Source organism: Anomaloglossus baeobatrachus, chromosome 2, assembly GCF_048569485.1.
Source record: "Anomaloglossus baeobatrachus isolate aAnoBae1 chromosome 2, aAnoBae1.hap1, whole genome shotgun sequence".
Taxonomy (NCBI): Eukaryota; Metazoa; Chordata; class Amphibia; order Anura; family Aromobatidae; genus Anomaloglossus; species Anomaloglossus baeobatrachus.
In genome coordinates this window covers 305,593,868-305,615,283 of record NC_134354.1, presented here as the reverse complement: position 1 = coordinate 305,615,283, position 21,416 = coordinate 305,593,868, and the positions used below count along the sequence as shown (strand labels likewise).

At 49.6% G+C, this 21,416-nt stretch overlaps 1 protein-coding gene across 2 annotated transcripts in view; it reads right to left on the bottom strand.

Moving 5' to 3' along the window:
• Positions 1-20,989, bottom strand: part of PPARD (peroxisome proliferator activated receptor delta) — a 278,036-nt gene extending 257,047 nt beyond the window's left edge. For both annotated transcript variants that reach the window (XM_075335866.1, XM_075335867.1), the window contains exon 1: positions 20,888-20,989. In XM_075335866.1, the coding sequence (XP_075191981.1) occupies positions 20,888-20,897 (10 nt within the window). In that variant the 5' untranslated portion in view covers positions 20,898-20,989. The remainder of the gene's footprint in view (positions 1-20,887) is intronic.
• Positions 20,990-21,416: the final 427 nt, after the last annotated feature.

The window sequence follows — 21,416 nt, the reverse complement described above, 5'->3', positions numbered from 1 at the left end:
AGATGTGTGAATGAATGCCAATTACTCAAGATTCTCACCTGATTAACAAGAATGTTGAATAAGATAGTGGTTCCCGGCTACCATCCTGCCCCGTCCCCGTTGGGACTTTGTTGACTTCCCGTTTGCTTTTACCCCCTATTTAATACATAAAGACATGACTGAGAACTAGCAGGCCACCCAAAAACTTTTGGGCCTTGTAAATAGTCCCTGACCACCCTTTTCATGTCCTGCAGTCTCCGGAGAGGCTGGTTGGAGGAAGGGCCTGCGGGAAATTGTAGGCCGAGGTCCCGTCACCATGCAGACCCGTGACTACCCTCCGGGTCAGGGGTCCCCTGGACGTGGGGCCTCAGAGAGATTGCCGGGTAAGGAACCTGGCCCATGTGGGCAACACCCAGGCTCGAACCTGTTTCCTGGACTAGGGAAAAGGGGTGCTGACCTGGTTCTTAGAGGCAGCATCAGGGCTAGGTTTGCTTGGGTGGGCAAAAATGAAAAAGGACCCGGTCCCGTACCGTTTCCGGTTAATAAAAAGTTTATGCAACGTTTAAGTAATCTGCCTCCCGCAAGGGAAGAAAACCAAACATGCTTAAAAATTGTGCAAATGTTATTATACTTGTAAATATGTTATTTTTTCTTTTTCCAGGTAAAGAAAAATTAACGGTGGTGGTCGGACAGCCCGCGGACAGTCTGTGGTTAACCAAGAGGGAGTGTGACGCCCTGGCCGGGCCAGGTAGTCACAGATAGGGGACTGGTGTAGTGCGGGGCCCTAACAAGGTGACAGCAGCCAAACATTTAAACCCTAGTCACCCCCCTCAGGGCTTGATGGACACACCAGCGGGCGGAGCCAGGAGGTTGGACACGCCCACCGAGGAGTCCAGATGGCCTGAGGCGGGAAAAGACTGTAGATCAGTTTGAGAGTTCAGTGGAGGAGGACAGGCCTGTAGCAGGCTGACAGGTGCCAGGGTAGGAGACCGGGTACCTTTGGCTAAGAGGCAGACGGAGGCCTCTGTCTGCGTGAGTTGGGAAGATGGCTCGGTGGAACTGTGGTGGACCGGGATAGGGTAGTGGCCCGCCGGTACCGACCCGGGGAACCGACCCGGAAACCAGAGAACAAATGGGGGGTACTCAGATCCTGAAGCTAGGTCCAGAAGCTACTGGGGGCTAGCTAATTAACTGATTACGGCCAGGACTAGAGGTCCTGTCCCACCCACAGTCCCGACTGAATGCAACAGCCCAACGAGGGGGATAGAAAGCCATCGCCACGGCAGAGAGATCCCACGGGCCAGCGTCTACAGGCAAAAAAGGGCTCCTCAGGCAACCACAAGCCGCCGGGGAACGGACTCCTGAAGTTGCAAACGTAGGTAGCCCACCATCACAAAACAGGTGCAGGAGAAAGGCAGAGACCCCCAACCGGGTGGGGGATCAGACTGAAGCCGGCTGCGTGCACCGACCACCATCACCTTGGTTTACCAGAGACTCGTGTGTTTACTAATAGTGAGTACATCAGTGCCCTCCGGCCGCCCATCTTCCTGCACCGCCAAACTCTCCCAACGGGTCCCGGGGCCACCATCCCTTACCCACGAAGGGGTTAACAGCTTGCTGCGCAACACCTCCCCATTCCGTGGGTGGCGTCACGAACTTACAACACGGCTCCGGCCATACACCTACGTCCCCACACCGCCAACCCCTTTTTTGATCGGAGTGACCGCAGGACCCCCGGGTCCGGAGACCCTCGAGCCACCCACTGAAGGTCCGGACCCGAGCGGCTCAGCTGCCGAGCACGGGGCGGCACACATACTCATCTGGTTATAACAAAATCATAAATTAACAGAACCACTTAACAGGAAGATTATCTAATGGAGCAACAATTGCGGGAGGCGGAAAGGAAGGAAGTATAACTCTAGACCTTCTAATGATAATAGGTTGATGTGGCTATGCTCTCATAGATGCTATATGCAATATATTGAAACTAAATCTAAACATAAGCTATATTTTACGTGCCAATCATAAATCGCCAGTCCAGCAAGCTATTAGCTTTCATGGTCAGAAAACATAATTCCTCCAATACTATACTTAAAATTCATAAACCCAACGGTTGTGTAGTCACTTCCTCAACCGATATTCTTTAAATGTTTTTCTGATTATGATAGCTCACTATACCATTCCAGGAGTGGAGCGACTGTAGAGGAATGCTTGATGTATCTGGCGGATGTAGATTTCCCGAGCCTGACTGCTGCTCCACAATCATTTTTAGAGGCCGATTTCCCTTGGATGAAGTAGGCCTTGCAATTGCAATAGCTAATTTGGCCTTGGGCAAGGCTCCGGGACCAGATGGTTTTCCTGTGGAATTATATGCTAGATATCAGGAAACAATGTTACCGCCCTTATTAAAAGGTCTTTTTGAAGGCCGTCCAGGGGGATTCCCCTTCGGATTCCTTTTATGATGCTAATATTATCCTTAAAAAGGAGGGAAAAGACCCCTTGGATTGTGGGTCGTATCATCCTATATCACTGGTAAATGTAGACCATAAAATCTTCACAAAAATATTGGCAACCAGGCTGAACTCGGTTAGCTTAGACATCATTCACTCTGACCAAGCCAGTTTTATTCCAGGAAAGAGTACATCTATCAATATTCAAAAAGTACATTTGGTCGTTCAATTTAGTTCCATTGTAAAAGATAACAACTGGTCCTTGGCCTCGCTGGATGCGGCCAAGGCATTCAATTCGGTAGAATGGAATTTTTTTAATGGCCTGTCTTCAGAGCTTTGGGTTTGGACCCAGATTTTGCAAGTGGGTTCAGATACTATACTGAGCACCTAGAGCCAAAATGGTGATTAATAGAATTTCACCTGCACCCTTTCTGTTCGAAAGGGAGACGTGACTGGGGTGTCCTTTATCCCCGGCTCTCTTTGCCTTGGCCATTGAAGCCCTTGCAATTATGCTACGTTTAGATTAAAACAAAATAATTCAATTATACAGCATATAGTGCAGCAAGCATATCTAACTCCATTGAGATTATTCCGAATGCGGTCCTTGTCACTTCACAGTGCTCGAGATGCCATGTAGGGGAGGTGGACTTTATCAATATGATTTGGAGTTGCCCAGTAATTGCCTCGTTTTGGCGTGAGGTAGTCTCAACTCTTTCCTCCCTGGTCTCCTTCCCGATCCCCCTGGATCCTTTGCTATGCCTTTTTGGGGTTCTGGATGAAGGAGCCAGACCACATCACATTAAAATCCTTCTGCAGGAGACTCTTTATGGCACGGAAACTTATAGCCCTACATTTGATGGGCAATTCACGCCCAATAGCAAGGGCATGGATAGAATTAGTCAATACAATTATCCCATATGAACGGACAGTGTATCAAAACAGAGGATGTCCTGAGAAATCTTCTAAAGTATGGGAGATATGGAATTCCTCCCCTTTGACGGTGACCATTTGAGTATGGTGCAGTGGGGAGCTTCTGTCTCTTAACTCTATTGTCCTGAGGATGCATGGTGTTGGCCCTGGACTCAGTCGCCTTCATTTATATGGTCGTTGAATGGCAGCAAAACAGATATTTTGCAATGCAAGTGTGGCGCCCCTGACCTGGTCAGGCACCACTGAGTACTGTACCCATGCTGGGTGAGTGCCAACAGGTAATCCAAAAGGCTGGAATAGGGTGTGTACGCACAGACACATAGTGACCAGGTCTCCCACACACTAGAGGGGACCCTTGGGGAGACCCAAGAGGGGGCGTACCTCCACATCTCAGTTAGGGGTGCTGGGGAGGGGCTGAAAGCTAAGGTTGCAGTGGCAGTCAGAAAAGGAGTAGGAGAGGAGCAAGCCAGTCTGAAGTGGAGACGCAGGAGAGCGGACACGCTAGTCAGACCCTGCATGTGTAGTGGCTGTTGGTGGGGGAGAATGGTCACCAGAAGTTGGACAGAAAGATGCTGAGGAAGTCATCTGGTCATGTACGGAGACTTCTGGGGGCTAGGCACGCACGGGAAACAGGTCCCTAGAGCCATACATTCAATTAGTGGTCTGCTAAACCTGCCGGTGGGGTGGACAACAAGTCCCACACCAACCAACACTGAGTCCGAGCATCAGCAGCAATGAGGGGGCCCATAAGGAGGATCGAGCCTGGAGCCATCTTCCTTGGTCCACGCTGCCAGCAAACGGGCCAGAAAGGGGAGAAATGGCAGTTGCAACTTCCCTGGATGAATCCACGGTACTTTAAGTCAGGGGTTGTCCGAAACAAGAAATGCTAGGAAGGCAAGCCAGCAGTTACCCTTATGCCAGCCTGCAGGATACCTGGTTCTCTCTTAATGTATCTCAGCATCGCCCGGGTACCACTTGAAGCACTTGAAAGTGAGTAAAAACCAGCTGCAAGACACTTCGGGACTGAGATTGAGTTATTCTGCGACCTGTAGTTCCACGCACATACACCCAAGCCCCTGGGGCCAGCCTCACTCTCGGGAGGCCACACCACCCGACTGCAGATTCCATCAGCCCCAGACGCTCGTTAAACTGCAGTGGCGGTCACCCATCACCCTGACAGCAAACCGAGAGTGGCGTCACGACTCAGAAGTAAACAACCTGACATACCTGTTGCCAGAAGGGTCCCTGAAGAGAAGTCCCTGCAGCGTCCCTGGAGGCGGAGCAGTGTCCTGGATGCGACCGCTGCAGCGCTGCGGGCGACTCACAAGTTTATCTCTGTTCTGTTATTTTTGTTATTTCAGTCATTTTACTATGTGGCTTGCTCATATCATATGGTAACTGATGTCCTTGTATCGTCATATTTCTGTTTTACTGCATTGTCCATTACAGTGCTGTAATCCTTATAATTTCATCTTGCGTCCATATGTATTGTTATGTACCTGCTATTTTTTGGTGTTTAATAAACAAATTTGAATAATAAAAAAAAAAATACGGGGGACCATACTCCATTTTTTTCAATTTTTTTTTTTATATTTATACTCCACTTTGGGGACCCAGACAACTAGTGTGAAGGCAACCAATCACAGACTGTCACAGAGTGGCAAGTCACAGTCTTATTGCAACTAATCACAGACAATGTCACAAGTGATGGGTGGAGAAGCAGTGAATACTTATAAGATTCAATGAGCGGACCCAGAAGCAACAGCCACGCAGAAACTCGGTAAATATAAGTGTCCTGCTTTAATCCCTGTTTTGCTTCCTTTAGATGTCCCCTTTTAGTCTAAAGTAAGGGTCTCAAACACATCCCCCACAGGCCTCATGCAGCCCCTCAGGCTTCTTCTTGCAGGCCGTACCCCGTGACAGTTGTGGCCGGTGCCAGGGGAGGCCGTAGTCAGTGCTTTATTTCATTTGAATGAATGAATGAATAAACTGCTAGCGTCACGCAAAGAAGCACCTAAGGCAGCCACCGGCTAATCACAGGCCAGCAGCTGACATAGCATATGACGTCAGCTGCTGGCCTGTGATTGGCCGGCAGCTGCCACTGGTTTAGGGCTGCAGAGAGTTCATCTGTGCAGTGCCAGCAGTTCAATCAAAATAAAGCACTGACTACGGTGCCCCCCGGCACTGGTCACGATCATCATGGGGTCCACGGACCTAAGGGCCACAAGAAGCAGTAAAGAGAACACTGAGAAAACAGAGGACAGGTGAGAAGAATCTTTGTGTGTGTGTGTGTGTGTGTGAGTGAAGAATGGCATATAAGGGGAAATTACTTCAGGGTGGGACATTACTATAAGATGGGGACCAGAATGCAGGGCTGTGGAGTCGGAGTCGTGGAGTCTGAGTCGGAGCTCATTTTGGTGGAGTCGGAGTCGGTATAAAATGCAGAATGTGCTGAATATTTTTTCATAGGAATTTGGGAAAGTTATGAAATCTCCTATAAATGTCTGTTCTATTCCTGATCTAAGGCTGCATTCACGCACAGCGTTTTTGCTGCGTTTTTTGAGGATACGTTTGTCAGCTGCAAAATAATTTCAGCTTTTTAAAAACCGCATCACCTGAAAGCTTTTTGAGCTCATAAATAATGCTTTCAGTAGAAAAAGCAGATTAGAAAAACGCCACAAACTGACATGCTCATTCTTTGTGAGAATTGTCACAAAACACTGTCTGAATGTCATATCTTGAAACCCATTGCCTTTTTGTTGGGATGCCAGAGTCACTGCATTTCACTGAATTATTTTGCCATCAATGTTCGATATGTTTGTAACAAGAAAGAAATTGTTACCAAGTCACTGGCAGTAAAAGCTCATCACACCAGCCAGTTTCTCCAGGCCTTAGGGGAAAAAGTTCTGCAAAATTAGAAACTAAAAAAAAGAGAATAATGAACAACAGCTAGAAGAAAATTTAGGATTCAGTATGTGTGAGATGGAGCCACAGCGCTGCTCATGTAACTAAGGAACAAACAGATATTACAACAGAACAGCAAAATGATAATTTAGGATTAGATTATCTTGTTGAAGGTGCTTCAAAATGCTTTCATATTCATCACATGCGGTGTGTTGTGCACACGCTGCAGCTAGCAATAAGAAAGAGTCTGAAAGAGTCTGCAAGAGGAACCCCGGTTTCACACATCCGGCTTTTCGCCAGTTTGGCAGATGCGGCGCACTCCAGTACAGTGTATACAGTACAGTGGCAGCGCGACAAACGCCAGTCACATGCTGTCATGTGACCAGAGCATGTGACCCAGAAGTTGCGGTGCTGGCACTGTACTGTATCGTACTGTACTGGCGTGCGCCGCATCCGCCAAACCATCGAAAAGCAGGATGTGTGAAACTGGGCGGACATGCTGGAAATCTAATTGGAAAAGTGAGGAAATTTATTATTGCTGCCAGAACCCCTAAAATTGATTCCATCTTGAAGAGACGTGCTGGGAAAGGGGCAATTGTTGATCAAGCCACTCGGTGAGGCAGCACTTATTTAATGACTGAGTGATTGCTTGAACTAAAATCGTTTCTTATAGATATGGTGAACCCTCAAGTAACCTTAAATGAAGGTCAATGGACACAGGTGGCTGAATTGAAGGAATTGCTTAATCACCCATTTACCATGGCTAAAAAATTACAAGCTGAGGATTTAACTCCTGGCATTTTCATAAGGGAGTGGAAGAACTTGCTATTTTGCCTGTCCCAAAGAGGAGGTTTAATCGTAGATGGCATTTCTGCTTCAATGAAATGGAGAGAGACACACAGCTATTGGAGAATAACATTCTTATGGAAGCTGTTTATGTGGACCCAAGTCATCGTATACTGCTTGATGAGCAACAGCTTACTAAAGGAAAAGAAGCTTTGAGTCAGGTAGCAGTTAGGATGAGCGGCTACAGGACTGCCAGGCGCAAGAGGACTTGGGGCCTGACAGTGCAACTGCTGCCATATCTTCATCCTCAACAGATCAGGAGTTTAACTTTGACAAGTATTTGGATGACATGGAGCAGGCAAGGAAAAAGATTTCACTCCATCTCCTATAGCAGCAGATTGACTATATTTCAGCAACATTTTTCACTTGCTCTCAAAGAAATAGAAAAATTCAACCATTCATCAAAACTGACTGTGCATGAGGCAATTCCTTTATACCAGGAAATTGTTAGAGATATTGCCCATGTGGTTACAGCTTTGCCTCCAACCCAAGTTACTGTCGAGAGATTGTTCTCTAGCCTTAATATTATTAGGTCAGATTTGAGGTTATCTATGAAGGAGGATCTGATGGAAGCAATTCTATTTCTTAGAACAAATTCATAGACTGCACAAATGTTATTTAGTATGTTTTTGTTGAAAACTGTTTTTTGCCACTTACATAGTGTATTATATAGTGTTATATATAACACTACGCAATAATATATATATATATAGAATGGGAAGATTACTATAAGGGAACCAGGATGGACAAAATACTACAGGATGGGGACACAGATGGGGCACATTACTATGTTATAGGTACCAAGATAGGCACATTACTACAAGAAGGGGACCGGGATGGGGCTCATTAATACAATAAGGGGATCAGAATGGGCACATTACTACAAGATGAGGACAAGGATGGTAACATTACTACATGATGGGGACAAAAATGGGCAGATTACTACAGGATGGGGACCAGGATTGGCACATTACTACAGGATAGTAACAAGGATGGGCACATTACTACAAGGAGACCAGGATGGGCACGATAAGGACCCCATGGGAACATTACTACAAGATGTTGACCAAAATTACTATATGGTGCTAATTCTAAAATTATGTTACTTACAAGAAGGGTATAAAATGCAAAAAAGAAACGTAAAAGAAAAAAATCTAAATAAAGCATGGATTTTTTTTTAACCATTAAAAAATGCTTTATTATTTATCAACTAAAACAAGCAAAAAGCTGCATGTTATCGCAAAATCCATAATGATTCAAGCTATAAGATCGTACCATAACCCATACAATGAATGCCATTTAAAATGAGAAAAAAAAACAAGTGGTAAGTTCAAAAACAGTGATCCAAAGGTGTCTAGAAAAAAAAGATATGGTATTAATAAAAATGTCACTTTGTCCTGCAAAGAATACAGCCCCCAATAAAAAAAAAAAAATCTATGTGCGACCCTTATACCCAGCTGATTTTGAACCCCTGGTCTAAAGCAATATTTTAGTGGGAAAAAAAAATGTAATTTTTCATTCCACTTTGTCATGATTCCAGTGTAGTACCTGAAGGGTTAATAGATTTCTTTGAAGGTGTTTCCAATATATAGGCCCCTCAAAATAACTTCAAAACTAAATAGGTCTGTAAATAAAGGGATTTAAAACTTTCCTTGAAAAAAAATAAAAATGTATGCTAAATTGTAACATCCTAACAAAATAAAAGGATGTTTGAAAAATGATGCTTATAAAGTAAATAGACATATTAACTATTTTGTGCATGACCATCTGCTGCTCTTTGCTATACCGCATGAGCACTGCAACCCATTAGTGGTTGACCCACTGCTTGCTATACCACATCAGCACTGCAGCCTATTAGTGGTTATTGCTGTTGCTTATGCCACATGAGCACTGCAGGCTATTAGTGGTCACCGCTGCTGCTTGTTTTGCGACATGAACACTACAGCCTATTAGTGGTCGCCCCCACTGCTTGTTATGCCTTATGAGCACTGCAACCCATTATTCGTCACTGCTGTTGCTTGTTATGCCCCATGAGCACTACAGCCTATTAGTGGTCGCAGCCGCTGCTGGTTATTGCACATAAGCACTGCAATCCATTAGTAGTCTCTGCCGCTGCTTATGCCACATGACCACTGCAGCCTATTAGTGTTTGCTGACACTGCTTGGTATGCACATCAGCACTGCAGCCCATTAATGGTCACTGCCGCTGCTTGGTATGCCACAACACCACTGCAACCCATTAGTGGTAGCTGCTTGTTACACCCTATCAGCACTGCAGCCTAAGGCTATGTGCGCACGTGTGCGTATTGCATGCAGTTACGCTGCGATCTGCACCGCAGCATAACTGCATGCGTCCTGTGCACAATCTATGAAGATTGTGCATGAGACGTGCGCACGTGGCTTATTAGAACGAAGCGAATCGGCTGCTGCCCAAAGCGTGCGTTCTAAGAAGTGACATGTCACTTCTTTCGTGCGCTTTGCAATGCTGTCTACAGTCATGGCCAAAAGTTTTGAGAATGCTACAAATATTAATTTTTACAAAGTCTACTGCTTAAGTTTTTCTAATGGCAATTTGCATATACTCCAAAATGTCATAAAGAGTGATCAGCTTAACAGCAATTACTTGCAAAGTCAATATTGGCTAAGAAAATGAACTTTAACCCCCAAAACACATTTCAACATCATTGCATTCCTGCCTTAAAAGGAGCAGCTAACATTGTTTTAGTGATTGTTCCATTAACACAGGTGTGGGTGTTGATGAGGACAGGGCTGGCGATGAATCAGTCATGATTAAGTAAGAATGACACCACTGGACACTTTAAAAGGAGGCTGGTGCTTGGTATCATTGTTTCTCTTCAGTTAACCATGGTTATCTCTAAAGAAACACGTTCAGCCATCATTGCTCTGCACAAAAATGGCCTAACAGGGAAGAGTATCGCAGCTACAAAGATTGCACCTCAGTCAACAATCTATCGCATCATCAAGAACTTCAAGGAGAGAGCTTCCATTGTTGCCAAAAAGGCTCCAGGGCGCCCAAGAAGGACCAGCAAACGCCAGAACCGTATCTTAAAACTGTTTCAGCTCCGGGATCGGACTACCAGCAGTACCGAGCTAGCTCAGCAATGGCAGCAGGCTGGTGTGAGTGCTTCTGCACGCACTGTGAGGCGGAGACTCTTTGAACAAGGCCTGGTTTCAAGGAGGGCAGCAAAGAAGCCACTTCTATCCAGAAAAAACATCAGGGACCGACTGATATTCTGCAAAAGGTACAGGGAGTGGACTGCTGAGGACTGGGGTAAAGTCATTTTCTCAGATGAATCCCCTTTTCGATTGTTTGGGACATCTGGAAAACAGCTTATTAGGAGAAGAAGAGGTGAGCGCTACCACCAGTCTTGTCTCATGCCAACTCTTAAGCATCCTGAAACGATTCATGTGTGGGGTTTCTTCTCAGCCAAGGGAATCGGCTCACTCACAGTCTTGCCTAAAAACACAGCCATGAATAAAGAATGGTACCAGAATGTCCTCCAAGAGCAACTTCTCCCAACTGTCCAAGAGCAGTTTGGCGCCCAACAATGCCTTTTCCAGCATGATGGAGCACCTTGCCATAAAGCAAAGGTGATCACTAAATGGCTCATGGAACAAAACATAGAGATTTTGGGTCCATGGCCTGGAAACTCCCCAGATCTTAATCCCATTGAGAACTTGTGGGCAATCATCAAGAGACGGGTGGACAAACAAAAATCAAGAAATTCTGGCAAAATGCAAGCATTGCTTATGCAAGAATGGACAGCTATCAGTCAGGATTGGGTCCAGAAGTTGATTGAGAGCATGCCAGGGAGAATTGCAGAGGTCCTGAAGAAGAAGGGTCAACACTGCAAATATTGACTTGCTGCATTAACTCATTCTAACTGTCAATATAACATTTTGGTACTCATAATATGATTGTAATTATATTTCTGTATGTGATGTAAACATCAGACAAACACAATTAAAAATCAGAGGGCAACAGATCATGTGAAAATATAATCTTGGTGCCATTCTCAAAACTTTTGGCCATGACTGTATAGGGAGAGGTAGCATGCAGAGCGCATGAATTCTGCAGGCACCAGGTGCTTCAGAACGGAGCTTTTCAGCTGCGCTCTGAAGCGGACCTTTTGTATGCGGTGCAGAGCGCACACGTGCGCACATAGCCTAATAGTGGTCGCTGCCCCTGCATGTTATGCCACATGAGCACTGCAGCCAATGTCATAACTAGAAAAATGTTGGTGCAGGGTGCAAGTATGTTATTTTTATTATACAGTGGGGAATATAGTATATTTATAAGGGGAAACCAGGTTTTTGCCACCTAATCTGAGAGCAGCATAATGTAGAGACAGAGATCCTGATTCCAGCGGTTCTTCACTTACTGGGCTGCTTAGGGGTGCTTCACACACAGCGAGCTCGCTGCCGAGATCGCTGCTGAGTCACGCTTTTTGTGACGCAGCAGTGACCTCATTAGCGATCTCGCTGTGTGTGACACTGAGCAGCGATCTGGCCCCTGCTGCGAGATCGCTGCTCGTTACACACAGCCCTGGTTCGTTTTCTTCAAAGGCGCTCTCCCGCTGTGACACGAAGATCGCTGTGTGTGACAGCGAGAGAGCGACAAATGAAGCGAGCAGGGACCAGGAGCCGGCGTCTGGCAGCTGCGGAGGCTGGTAACTAAGATAAACATCGGGTAACCAAGGTGGTTACCCGATATTTACCTTAGTTACCAGCCTCCGCAGCTCTCACGGTGCCTGTGCTGCCGGCTCCGGCTATCTGCACATGTAGCTGCTGTACACATCGGGTTAATTAACCCGATGTGTACTGTAGCTAGGAGAGCAAGGAGCCAGCGCTCAGTGTGCGCGGCTCCCTGCTCCCTGCACACACAGCTAAGCGGTGTGCGCTGGTAACTAATGTAAACATCGGGTAACCATACCCGATGTTTACCTTAGTTACCAGTGTCCACAGCTTCCAGACGCCGGCTCCGTGCAAGCGCAGCGTCGCTTGCACGTCGCTGCTTGCTGGGGGCTGTTCACTGGTCGCTGGTGAGATCTGCCTGTTTGACAGCTCACCAGCGACCATGTAGCGATGCAGCAGCGATCCTGACCAGGTCAGTTCGCTGGTCGGATCGCTGCTGCATCGCTAAAGTGTGAAGGTACCCTTAATGTAGTTTTGATAAAATCACTGATTAATCAGCAGGAGATTATCATTAGTCAACTACTTGACTACTTGGTGTGCTGCCAGATAGCATATTCATGAGGTCTGCATAACTGCAGCTCAGTAAGTGACACATTGCTGGAATCAGGACGGCACAGTGGCTCAGTGGTTAGCACTGCAGTCTTGCAGCACTGGGGTCCTCGGTTCAAATCCCACCAAGGACAACATCTGCAAGGAGTTTGTATGTTCTCCCAGTGTTCGCGTGGGTTTCCTCCGTGCACTCCGGTTTCCTCCCACACTCCAAAGACATACTGATAGGGACTCTAGATTGTGAACCCCAATGGGGACAGTTTTGCCAATGTATGTAAAGCGCTGTGGAATTAATAGAGCTATATAAATGAATTAATATTATTATTATTCTGTCTCTACATAAGGGGTGGGGAACCCTTTTTCTGCCGGGGGCCATTTGGAAACGTCTACCAACGTTCAAAATATTATCAGTTTGAAAATTACCCTAATTTATGTGGTCAAACAATTAACTCACCCCTACACTCCTACTGTAGTGGCTGGAGCTGCTTCTCTTTAGTGCAGCTGTGATGTTCGGTGATATTGATCATGTTGCTTCTCACAACTGCTTTTATAGGTTTGTCTCGGTCTGGAGCACAGTCAACAGATTGGTAAATCATATCACATAGGAGATGCGGGGGGCACACACATAACAAGAGGGACTGGAGGCATAGATATCACAGGAGATGCTGGGGCATACACATCACAGGAGACACTGGGTGCATAAATTACAGGAGATGCTGGGGCATATACATCACAGGAGGGGCTGGGGGCATATATACATCACAGGAGGGGCTGGGAACATATACATCACAGGAGGGGCTGGGGGCATATATACATCACAGGAGGGGCATATATATGTGGCGCCCTGGACTAGCGAGGTCATCACAGGTAGTACAACATACACCCCCACCCTGAGACAGGCACATCAGCCAGACCAAAAATCCTTGTTGCCTCCCTCCGGGGGCTGATGTCTACACCAGGTGGGGTGAAGCCAAGCGGTTGGCCCCACCCACTGAGGAGTTCACGGTCCTGGAAGTGGGAGAAGGAAGTCAGTGAGAGTTGAGTTGAGTTGAGAGAGGAGTTAGGCAAGAGAGAGGAGAAGTGAGGAGCAAACTGACCGTGTCCGGGTGTGTGGCCCGGGCACTTAGAGCAAGGTTGGCAGACGGTGGTGGCCGTCTGCAGGAGAGGCAGATCAACGAGGAACCGTAGGACCGGGGACAGGCGATGGCCCGCCGGTACCGAACCAGGGAGCGAAGTGAAGCCAGCACACACAGGCAGGGTCTACGGACCCTGACCAGGCTTGGAGTCGCCATTAAAGGTCAAATCCGTCAGTGACCGGAACCCCAGGGGTTTCCTAACAGCCAAGACCCGATTGAAGGCAACCGTCCGACCAGCAAGAGGAAATACAGCTACCGCCACAGCTAGAGTTCCAAGGGCCAGAGCCTGTGGGTAACAGGGCTCCTCCGGCACATACACACGCTGGGGAGCGGGTTACCGGTGGGAATCCATCGGGACCGAACATACACAGAGATGCAGGGAAAGGCAGCCACCGCTAACCGTTCAGAAGAAGCCACAGCAGCCGGCTGCGGGACCCGTCCATCCAGCCGTTTGGTTTACCAGAGACTTTGTGTACCTTTGTGGCTGAGTGAGTACTACCGTGCCGTCTGGCACCGCGCTGCGCAGTGCAAGCGACCTTGCACCCATCCAACCCTGCCTCCCTGTCATCTCACCGGGCCCCGGGACCACCAACCCCTACCCACGGAGGGGGAAAACAACATCCCAGATGCTCCTTGCCATCGCTCCCGGGATCCCCGTCACCAGCAGCGGTGGTGCCCAACCTCACCACAACCCGTGGGTGGCGTCACGGACCAAATCCTCAAACCAAACTACCCCCTTTCACTCACAGGCGAGGAGCGCCGCTCGAGTCCCCGGATCCGGCCCACCGCTCGAGCCACCGAGCAGCCATCGCAGCAGCGCCGGACCCGAGCGTTTGCGAGCGCAGCACAGCTGTGTCCAGCCCCGCCCGCTACAACTTGGCGTCATGAACAGGATCTTACCGTTCTGCCGGCTGGTAGAAGTGCGCCTTGTGCCCCGCCGGCGGTGTCCGGCCGAAAAATTTCAGAATCCGCCATTTTGGGCACGAAGATTTTCCCGCTCGAGCGTCTTCTCGAGCAGAGGAGGCGTGAAAGCCGAAGCCCCGCCCCTGAAGAGGAGGTGCCGAGAAAAGACCAAGGGGGGACGGATGGCGTCCAGCCGCATGTAAACCGAGGCCATAAAAGCAGGGACGCCAGGACTCTGCCGCCATTTGGTTCCTGGAAGATACCGCTGCCGGCATGCACCGTCCGTCCGGTAGCCCCGCAGTCCCCGAGCCCAGCACCGCAGCGTGGGTGGAGGTCCGATCGTTCAGCTGAGCAGCCGCCTGCAGGTCCGAATGCAGCTCCTCCTTGAGGAGTGGGAGGCCGACATGACAGATGTGGTGGCGGCCATACGGAGACGCCAGGTGGAGGACGTCTTGGAGGAGCGGGTAAGCGACCCACGCCCCTGTGTTCCTACAGGATCGGTCGTCGCGGCTGAGGGGCTCGGTCTGTGCCTGCTCACCCTGCTGCCTCCCCCGCTACCCGTGTTGGCTGCTGCCGCCACGCCACTAGGCCCACTACCCGCACAACCGGTAGCGGAACCCTGCCCGTCTGCCCAAGCGGACCAGCCTGCAGCTGAAGCCCGCAGACGCCCCGAGCCACTTCTCTGGAAGCTCCCGAAGCCATCATCCGTCCGCGAAGACTTACCAGTGGTGCCGGAAGTGACCGTGCCCAGTCCCGTCCCGGCTCCGGTGATCCGTCCCGTGCAGGAGGAGGCGGAGGTCAAGCGGGAGAAGACCCCTGTACCCGTTCCCCACGCCTCGGCTGAGGCTGCGCCGGGTTGTTGCTGCGAGGCAGCGCCCCAGGCCATGTCACCGCGGGAACTTCCACCGAGGGCGCCAGTAGTGGGCAGTGTAGTGGAAGTCCCGCGGGGCCCGACCCGCGCGCAGGGGCAAGCAGCCGCCCCTTACTGGGACAGGGAACCGACCCCGCTGGGCCGAGAGATTGCGGAGAGGGAGAGGCGGAAGGCTGAGCTGATAGCCCGCACCATACAAGAAAAGGAGAACCTCCGCAGAGCCACCTTCCGGGTACGGGGCCCGATCCACGAGGGGCAAGTAAGAAGATTTGACCCCCGCCGGGGGTATGGATTTATTTTTGAGCCGGGCCAGGAAGCCGAGGTGTTCGTGGCCCGCTGGGATGTTAATGCCCATCTGCCAGAAGGCCACCCGGGCCGTAACCTGCTGCCCGGCGATCTGGTGACTTACACGCGGCACTGTGGGGAGAGGGGCTGGTTTGCCTTGGATGCGAAGCTGAGAGGGGGCCAGGAGGCCCAAGAACTGGCCGAGTCCCCTCCTCCGGCCTGCGATGTGGATCTGAAGAAAGTCAGCGGTCCCTCCGTTGCACCGTTGTCCCCGTTGGGACCACCAGTACAGTAACCAGTTAAGTAAATGAGTAAATGAATGAATAAACCCAGAAAGTAACCTGATTGGCACTGTGATTGACCCGGCCATTGCCGGCAAGTTGTCCCCGTGGGGACCCTTTGTACCGTTACATGAGGAACTCTTCATGGACATGCCTGAGAACTTGCAGGGCACCCACGAACTGGTGGGATTGTAAATAGGTTGGGGCATGTTTCCGTTACCGCCTCCGGAGAGGCTGATTTGGAGGATGGGCCTGGAGGAAAGAGATGGCCCAGGCCCACCACTACCGCAACCGGTGCCGATCCTCCGGGGGTCAGGGGTCCCCCATGGACGTGGCGTCCCCTGAAGTGACAGTCGGGTGCGAGGCACCGTACCCGTTCCCGCTCGGGCAGCCTGGATCTGGACTGGGGTCAAGGGGTGCTGCCCATTTTCTTAGGGGCAGCATCAGGGCCAGGTTGCTTGGGTGGGTGAGCGGAAGCCGTCCGTTGTTATTAAAAATGTAAATATCTGTGTTTTTGCAACGTTCAAGATGACCTGAAATGTGCTTAATGTTTACCGTTACATGTTATTTATTATTATTTTTACAGTTGAAAAGAAAAATAAAACCGGTGATGGACGGGCAGCCCGCGGATGGTCTGCATTTAACCAAGGGGGAATGTGGCGCCCTGGACTAGCCAGGTCGTCACAGGTACTACAACATACACCCCCACCCTGAGACAGGCACATCAGCCAGACACAAAATCCTTGTTGCCTCCCTCCGGGGGCTGATGTCCACACCAGGTGGGGTGGAGCCAGGCGGTTGGCCCCACCCACTGAGGAGTTCACGGTCCTGGAGGCGGGAGAAGGAAGTCAGTGAGAGTTGAGTTGAGTTGAGAGAGGAGTTAGGCAAGAGAGAGGAGAAGTGAGGAGCAAACTGACCGTGTCCGGGTGTGTGGCCCGGGCACTTAGAGCAAGGTTGGCAGACGGTGGTGGCCGTCTGCAGGAGAGGCAGATCAACGTGGAACCGTACGACCGGGGACGGGCAGTGGCCCGCCGGTACCGATCCGGGGAGCGAAGTGAAGCCAGCACACACAGGCAGGGCCTACGGACCCCGACCAGGCTTGGAGTCGCCATTAGAGGTCAAATCCGATTGAAGGTAACCGTCCGACCAGCAAGAGGAAATACAGCTACCGCCACAGCTAGAGTTCCAAGGGCCAGAGCCTGCGGGCAAAAGGGCTCCTCCGGCACATACACACGCTGGGGAGCGGGTTACCGGTGGGAGTCCATCGGGACCGAACATACACAAAGGTGCAGGGAAAGGCAGCCACCACTAACCGTTCAGGAGAAGCCACAGCAGCCGGCTGCGGGACCCGTCCATCCAGCCGTTTGGTTTACCAGAGACTTTGCGTACCTTTGTGGCTGAGTGAGTACTACCGTGCCGTCTGGCACCGCGCTGCGCAGTCCAAGCGGCCCTGCACCCATCCAACCCTGCCTCCCTGTCATCTCACCGGGCCCCGGGACCACCAACCCCTACCCACGGAGGGGGAAATCAACATCCCAGCTGCTCCCTGCCATCGCTCCCGGGATCCCAGTCACCAGCAGCGGTGGTGCCCAACCTCACAACAACCCGTGGGTGGCGTCACGGACCAAATCCCCAAACCAAACTACCCCCTTTCACTCACGGGCGAGGAGCGCCGCTCGAGTCCCCGGATCCGGCCCACCGCTTGAGCCACCGAGCAGCCATCACAGCAGCGCTGGACCCGAGCGTTAGCGAGCGCAGCGGCGTCCTTCCCCGCCCGCGACATATACATCACAGGAGGGCCTGGGGGCATATACAGTATACATCACAGGAGGGGCTGGAGGTATATACATTACAGGACAAGCTGGGGTATATACAGTACAGGAGAGGCTGGTGCCTATACTAGGCATTGCTCCCACTAGCCAGTTTCCTACTCCAAACTGATGAGGGGCAAATACCCCGAAACAGCTGTCTGTGGATGGATACCATGTTTGGCATAGGCGGTCTTGACTGGAGGCAGCCCTTCCCGTGGTTGTTCCTTCCCGGTCAAAGACCTGGCTAGTTTCCTGCCAGCGTTGAGAAACATGTGATGGTGTCTCAGCGGCATTCTTGTTTTGCATATTTTCCCAGGGGGCCTTGTTCTAGTGTCACTGCGTTGAGAAACACGTGATGGTGTCTCCGCGGTGTTGGATGTTGATCTCCCTGAGGTCAACCATCCTTACCTATGTAGTCTTCTACTAGGAAAGAAAAATTCAGCTCATCCGTATATGTATCCGCTCAGTTCAGATGGGATGCAGGATGTCCACCGGACAGGTAGGTCCGTAGAGGCAACAGCAAGGAGTAAGGACGGGACTCAGCACCAATTCCAGGATAGAAAAAATATAAATCCAACGAAAAATATATAAAAGTTTAGAAACTTTATTCAACGATTAAAAATCCAAGAAAAACATCATCGATTCCATGAAAACATCATGGCTTGACGCGTTTCGGACAGTTGAAATGTAGATAAGTCCTTAATCATAAGCATTATGATTAAGGACTTATCTACATTCCAACTGTCTGAAACGCGTCAAGCCATGATTATTTCTTGGAATCGATGATATTTTTCGTTGGATTTATATTTTTTCTATCCTGGAATTGGTGCTGAGTCCCATCCTTACTCTTTGCTAGTCTTCTACTAGGCATTGCTCCCACTAGCCAGTTTCCTACTCCACACTGATGAGGGGCAAATACCCCGAAACAGCTGTCTGTGGATGGATACCATGTTTGGCATAGGCGGTCTCCTTGACTGGAGGCTGCCCTTCCCGTGGTCGTTCCTTCCCGGTTAAAGAACTGGCTAGTTTCCTGCCAGCATTGAGAATCATGTGATGGTGTCTCCGCGGCATTCTTGTTTTGTGATACATCACAGGAGACACTGGGGCCCCTTCCATCACAGGAGGGGCTGGGGGCATATACATTACAGGAGGGCTGGGGTATCTATACAACACTGGAGAGGTTGGGGCACAAAAATTACAGGAGATGCTGGGGGCATATACATCACAGAAGGGGCTGGGAGAATATACATCACAGGAGGGGCTTGGATATCTATACATTACTGGAAAGGCTGGGGTGCATAAATTACAGGAGACACTGGTGGCATATACATCACGGGAGGAGCTGGGGCTAAAACATCACTGGGGGGCACAGATATTACTGCTGGGCATGGGCAGCACTGGTGGTGGCATGGACAGCACTAGAGGGGTGTGGACAGGACTGGGAGAGCACAGACATCACCAAGGGGGCACGGACAGCACTGGGTGGAGAGCTCACATCAGTGGGAGGAGGGCTCACAGTCACAGCACTGGATGGAGGGCTCACAGCACTGGATGGAGGGCTCACAGCACTGGATGGAGGGCTCACAGCACTGGTTAGAGGGCTCACAGCACTGGTTAGAGGGCTCACAGCACTGGTTAGAGGGCTCACAGCACTGGTTAGAGGGCTCACAGCACTGGTTAGAGGGCTCACAGCACTGGTTAGAGGGCTCACAGCACTGGTTAGAGGGCTCACAGCACTGGTTAGAGGGCTCACAGAACTGGTCAGAGGGCTCACAGAACTGGTCAGAGGGCTCACAGCACTGGTCGGAGGGCTCACAGCACTGGATGGAGGGCTCACAGCACTGGATGGAGGGAAATGTCACACAGCACCGGGAGGCATGTACAGCAGGGAGGCAGGTAAACCTGCTTCTCCTCTTCTTCTGTGGGACGGGAGCGCACTTCGCGCTTACCCTGCCCACAAAGTATGTCCTCAGCATGCTGGCCAGCGTGCTGAAGATATAATGGTATGCGCACACAGCGAACACTGCATTTGTGTCCTCGCATCACAGATTGTGATTTAAATGGCTGGCAGCCCGCTAGACCACGATTCCCGCCAGAGCACTACAGCCCGAAGGAATGTGCATAGGGACTGCATAAAAAGTCATCGCGGGCCATTTGCGGCCCGTGGGCCGGAGGCTCCCCACCCCTGCTCTACATTATTCTGCTCTCAGATCGGGGGAGCAAAAACCTGGTGACAGATTCCCTTTAAGAAGGGGTTGTCTGAGTAGTGTTGATGATGTTGAGGAGGACCTTTTTATCAAATACTTAATTAACCTCTTCACAAGGGATTGTAGGAAATATGTCGATTTGCCTTACATAATTCAGGTTTCAGATCATACACATGACACAGATATAAAGATGGCCGCCATTTCCTGTTATCCACACCTTGCTTGGAATGCAAGGAATGTCCAGATGAAAGAAGACCACCATATAAGGGAAGACCCCTGGTCAAGCTAGAAGACCAACCCACAGATCAGATGACCTCCCAGACCAAACCATCAGCATGGATCCACTAAATGACGTCCCTCCCGTCGTCATGGTTTCATCCACTGGTCAGACCCGCCCATCAACAGCAACACGGATCTCCCCATTCGCTAGCCCATGAACTGTCCCACTAAATGGGCATATCTGAACTTGTGTACGCCCCTAGCCTATATCAAGAGGACGCATGAGTCTCCTCAGTCTGTTCGGTGCCATTTCTAGTGACCAAGAAGAGACTTCATATCCGACTGTGTCTGGTGTGAATTCTTTTATGCATGCACTTGGCCTATACCAATTTGGCCAGGCAGTAGGCAACTAGTGATCTCTGGTTAAGAGTTCACCCTAACAATGATGATCACATGTATCAGATGTACAGACAGAATATTTAACCTTTAATTTGTATAAAGGAAATTCCTCTAATTATCACTTGTATCATTCAGCACTCATTAAATTTGTCTAAAAAACATGTTACCTAAAGATCTCTTCAATAGCACAGTGATTGTCATTGCAATAAGTTTACTGCAGATAAAGCTAGCAGGAAAAGTTTTCAAACACATGCGATCCTGGAGTCTGCTGTTGTTTTTGAGGGCTGTACACAAGCCAGGCACTCACATTGCTTGCTTAGCTCTAACTCTGACATACGGACATGCATACAGATATACATCAACATAGTTAGGTAAAAAGAGGGAAATGAGTTATAAATTACCGTCTTTCATCTGTATGCCCTGTGACAGGATTTTTGATTCCTGAATTAAAGAGCCACACCATCCCCCTTCCTTCTATAACTTCCTGTGAGTCAGATGACATCACAGCAGGCCGCTGGAATGTAAGTGATGTGGGGGGCTGAGTGTGTAGAAAGCATTCCTGGCCATGCCTGACCCCTCACACAGAAGTCTACGTTCATACAGTCCTTTAACTAGATATAGCACATTGCATAAAAGTACAGAACTATTGCTTTTCTGCTCTAAATTTGCCACAAAATGCACACTAAATTATTATTACTATTATTATTATTACCGTAGTCATCATCTTTTGAGTACCATTGATTCCATGGTCCTGTACACGTAAAAAGGGATTTACATAGAAAATACAAATTAAAATGACCAAACTAACATTGACAGACTGGAACAGAGGGGCAGAGGGCGCTGCCTGTGGGTTTACAGCTTACACAATTATTATAAATGACATACTGTCATATATGTCACTTGTTTAATGCAAGACTTTATTTCATGAGA